At 36.5% G+C, this 5,000-nt stretch overlaps 2 protein-coding genes across 9 annotated transcripts in view; one reads left to right on the top strand and one right to left on the bottom strand.

Moving 5' to 3' along the window:
• LOC125036670 (TBC1 domain family member 20-like) overlaps positions 1-670 on the bottom strand; it is a 10,974-nt gene extending 10,304 nt beyond the window's left edge. The window contains exon 1 of the mRNA XM_047629473.1: positions 1-670. This exon is cut by the window's left edge and continues 15 nt beyond it. The gene's annotated coding sequence lies outside the window, so the exon portion shown is untranslated.
• Positions 671-4,114: 3,444 nt separating this feature from the next.
• The window catches only part of LOC125036669 (BTB/POZ domain-containing protein 10-like), a 123,210-nt gene continuing 122,324 nt past the window's right edge, over positions 4,115-5,000 (top strand). For 6 of the 8 annotated variants that reach the window (XM_047629466.1, XM_047629469.1, XM_047629464.1 and 3 more), the window contains exon 1: positions 4,115-4,630. In XM_047629466.1, coding sequence (XP_047485422.1) covers positions 4,372-4,630 — 259 coding nt within the window. In that variant the 5' untranslated portion in view covers positions 4,115-4,371. Of the gene's footprint in view, positions 4,631-4,825 lie in introns of those variants that run through there. The other 2 variants (XM_047629472.1, XM_047629471.1) reach the window with 2 other exon arrangements.

Here is a 5,000-nt window from a genome sequence, read left to right on the forward strand (position 1 = left end):
GTCTTCTTCTTTTCAATGATTAATCTCTAATTAACATAGCAAATCCTTCCCAGATATCATTAATCATTGTTTTCTTTATTCCACGCCAGCCAGTCTAAAGACTTGCAATACAATCCCTGATAGCAGCAAAGTATATATTGTGACACCAAACTTCCCTGAAAAATAACCCAATATTATACCTAGTACACATTTAATATTTTCTATTCCAAGAGTTGTGCAACATCACAGCACACAAACAGATACATGTGATATGATTATCTATACATGACAGATTAAGAGTGATCTTCTGACTTCATTAACAAATCTAATCTACAAGATAATGTATTAGTCATGGAATACTGGCCTTTAGAATATAAGTGACAATGCTTTTTAATTCTATAAACTTTCTATTAAATTTCTGATGTAGTATGTGTTTTACTCAAAATCAAATATAGCAACTGAAATGAAACAAAAAGGTTTATACTAGTAAGTGTTTAAAAGGAGAACCAAATTTTAAGGCATGCAGTTCTAATACTTTTAAGTTTTCCTAGCATCTTGGTTAACTCCTCGCATCTGGGTAACGTGACCAACATGCGATGAAAATATGCCGTCGTGGAAAAACCTGACTGAACGACAGGAACGACTTGCAAGGAGTGTACAAAGTTCTTAGGGGGTGATTAAACTCATTGGGCATTTAGGAAGGGGCTCTTGCAAGATTTCCACTAGTAAACGAGTGTGGAATCTGTAAGCCATGACTCCAGGAGGGACACTATTTCCATGCTCAGTAACCTATTGCTGCTCTCAATGACCAGCAGTGTAGGGTGTATTACAGGAAAGAAAAAAAAAAAAACAAAGAAAAGAAAAAAGAAAAAAAAAATGTAATTATTGTCAACATTATTGCAAAGAATTGTAGACCACCGAGAGAGACAAAATGGAGTCTCTGCATGGAAAATAATATCATCCTCTTGATATACATATCAAATGACAAATAGACACACCACTCATGAGTGTTTGTGGACCTATAAGCCACACAAATGGGTGATCACCACTCAAAGCAAGCATAATACCTGGATTTCAGGCCATGTACAAGCAGCGAGGAACCCGGAATTAATGGTTTAATATATTTACCATAAATAAACAATTAAGCTTATTTCAATGCTTCATTATTACAAACTAGATAAACTGATAATGAACTTAAGTTTGTAAAAGCTTCTTGACATCAAACAAATTTACTGCACTTCAAAGACCTTCCATGAACAATTACCTTTCAAAGAAGAAAAAAAAAAAAAAATTAATAATTAGATCTTATGACAATAAGAATTCAAACAAAACTATTAAAATTCTTTATAAAAACAAGCTACAGTAAGTTAGTGTTAGCACTTACTAATTCAGCACTGCTCTCTAAGCAAGCTGGTTTGAAACTAAAATGATATAAGCAATGATTTGACAAAATAACAGTGACGTCTTACATGACTCCACACATATTAAAAAAATAACTGCATAGTCATGGATGACTTTAAATATATCACTATCATATGAAATTACCAAAAATAAAAGCGATAATACTTTCTTCACCTACTTTTTTTTGGTAAGGTTTAACTTATACAGTCTCTGACTGGTTGTACACACATTGTCTGCAAGTGAACAGGGGCTGGCAGGAAGATTGATTTGGTAAGAATAAACTTTTCTGAGTAAACCAAAAAAAAAAAACTATTCCTTTATAAAAATCCTTTTATGTAGTGTCAGTGCTTGAACTGTGAGGCTGTTATAAGGAAAGCAAACTTATGATTGTCAACCACGACTTGCTGCCAGAGAGGACACCTCTACTGGCCACTTCTGACCTTAGTTTACACACACTAGCTTGCCAGTGTGGTTGTGGCCCTCCACTCCTTCTCACTATATCCACACCAGAGTACTTTCAGTTAGAGTGGTGGGGCCTGAACCCTGACCCTCAACATTCCTAGGCAAGGGTTCTCTTCTCTACCAGGATTTTCCCATCCTAACTGCAGAAACTGAGCAAATCGGGCTGAGGATTCACTATCCAAATGAATGTTTAATTTTGTGACAAAATGATGAAACATATTCATATCACAGACATAAAAGTTCAAATGACACTCAAGTATTCCCATTGGCCCTATGCTGATCTGTGGACCTCTGCACCTTTAAGCACTCTGGTAAAGGCCAACAATTCTCCAGATTGCATTATTTGGCAAGATGGAATTTGCAGACTCTTCTAATGATTTACTGTTAGAATATATATGGTGGAAGTTTGTGGGCCTTTACTACAACACAGATGTTGTGGTGATCACTCAACACTGCACCACAATTCAATTGAACTTTTGTTTCCTGGCCCCTTATCAATAATCACAGTCAAGTGCATTAAAAAAAATAAAAATACAGCCTATATAATTACAAGAAGACGGTCTTCATCTGCAAATTTACATAACATCTGAGTATATAAATCTTCATCTAAGTGACTCTTGACGGCAGAGCACTGGCACCTGATACTTCTGTGTTAAATTACCGTTATGCTCCAAATACACCATGTAAACTTCAGCAACCACTTCACAGCTTTTATTTATTGCCAAATGCAACCTAATGGAATAATCTTGTATAATAAATGACTCAAATGATCAGTTCCTGATACTGGACACCTCTATCAAGAGGACCATGCTCAGGTCAATGGATTCTAAAAAGACAACATTTTTTTTTTCAGTATAGAATATGCTACATCTCTTTTCCCCTGAAATTAAAAACAATTGTCAACCAGACAAATTTCATATTCCAATGGTCCTTCCAATTCAAGCGACTTATTTCAAGTAAAATTTGATGCTGGACAGCACCAAAAATCAGACTGGAGCCAAAATATCATTATCACAATTTACATTTATCTTTTGACATATGTATTTCATGGGTGGGACACATACTGATTAAAGTTTAAGCTACAACATATTACAAGGGAGTCTTGATATAAAACAAATTTCATATGCATATGTACCCAAAACTTACATTTAGAAAGGGTTAATCTTTACAGTATGCACAAAGCTATGGCAATTTAAAGATAATATTCTTGTAGAGGACAAAAAGTTGTACTCATCGGTACAAGAAATAATCTAGAGACAAGCGGAAAACACTGCTCACAGCCTAAGTCCACTCGGGACTCCTGAGTTTCAGCTCTCTCTTGCCATGCATACTGAGGTGAAGACAATGTTTGCCGGTGATGTTCCCATCCATCAAGCCTCCCAATTTAGATTGCTGAATATAGTTTGTGACCTGGAGATGGGGACTTTGTCACAGGTGAATATACATGTACTGTACTGAATTCCCTTAGACAAGAGAATTTCTCTAAATATTAAATTCTAAACAATGTATTTTCAATTCTCTTACAACTATATTGGTATAAAAATGTCCTTTGGACACTGACAACCTGGTATCAATATGTAATGTCATTATCAAATCTTGTATATGTTTGCAACAAAAAAGTCAGTGCAGGAGAGAAATAGTACTTGAAATGGTACAAGTATGATTGCCAGGGATTTTAACCCTTCATTGCTGGGTGAACAGTAATCCCTGAGTGTGATAACCTCTGGTGATTTCTGGCAATGGCCAGACACTGGGCACAGAAGTCCGCTACATCAAGCCGAATGTCCCGCTCCACGTATTCTGGCATGTTGCTGTGTGTACATGTGTACCCCAAAGACTAAGCGGTTTGTTAAGATGCTGGTACACGTGACCTGTCTAGGTTGGGTTAAATTAATAAATATCCAAAAACTCAATTGATTGGTCTTTTGGAAGTAGGTCAGTGACGGTCAGTGACAGTCAGTCAGTCGGTTGGTCAGTGTTTTCCAGAAAACAATGGCTGCGCATTTTTTTTTTTTGCAAAAATCACCGTACTTGCAAAAATGTTCACCTGCATATTGTTTCTTAGGTCCTATAGATTCCACTGATGCATAAAAATCTTTGAATATTTTGTTAAGTTTGCAAATAGATAAGATGAAACCTAAAATGATCCAAGCCTGGTCAGTGGTTAGTGGTCAGGGTTTTAGCGCATAATATGCTTTAAAGCTATAGGTATTCAATGCCAGACAATGCTGACCCATATTTTTGCTAATGCTCTCGTTCTTGGTTACCTCATCTCAACCACTCGTGCACCCATGAAACGGTGAGACTTGGATCCTGTTTTGACTTCCATAATTCTTTGCAAATGAGTTATCCTTCGTTTACACAGGAAACAGTAGAAACATATTTGCCGATGTTTATGCTCCTCATTATCTCCCGAGTCAAAAGTTCTCTTCTGTGGAATTATGAGAAATGTACAAAAATATATCCCCCAGACTTAGAAATGAATTAAAGCTCGAAAAGTGGAACGCGGCAAAGAGAACATGAATTGATATGCCAGTCATGACGAGAGACATGACTAAGAACAGACTCGGACATCCTTCGCCATATGTTTCTGCTTGCTTTACAAAACGCCGACTACTTGAACGTAAGTACATGCAATCCCCATGGCGATATGTGCCCAACAAGTTCACGAAATGCCACACACATTGGGAAAATCGGAGAAAACATGGAGAGAAAAAAGGAGTCACCTGCCTTGGAGGGGCTCATCACAACATCACGCTGCGTTCGAGTCGGTTTAAAATATCATGTGGTAAGTCTCATGTCTTTTCTTACTGCAGATGATAGATCGTCTTATAAGTCTTAGAATAGATAAAAAAATATTTTGATTCATGTAATGTAACTCCTTGTGGCAGATTAATTGATATCATGTAATTATACTACTGATCAAATTCTCGATAGAGCTTATCACCATTCATCTTCTTACAAAATCTAAATTTTCTCCTTATCTGAACTAAATACAAATGGTTGGCAACCACATCCACTCTTCATTTAGTATTAGGGCAAATAAAACGCACACATTTCGTCTGACAGCGAATGCATGTTGTGAGTGTGTGAGTCTCTTTCATTTTCGTCTTTATCGTATTTATCTCGTTTATTGTATTTTCCTTCGATTCCACGAA

This window comes from Penaeus chinensis, chromosome 21 (genome assembly GCF_019202785.1).
Source record: "Penaeus chinensis breed Huanghai No. 1 chromosome 21, ASM1920278v2, whole genome shotgun sequence".
NCBI classification, from domain to species: Eukaryota; Metazoa; Arthropoda; class Malacostraca; order Decapoda; family Penaeidae; genus Penaeus; species Penaeus chinensis.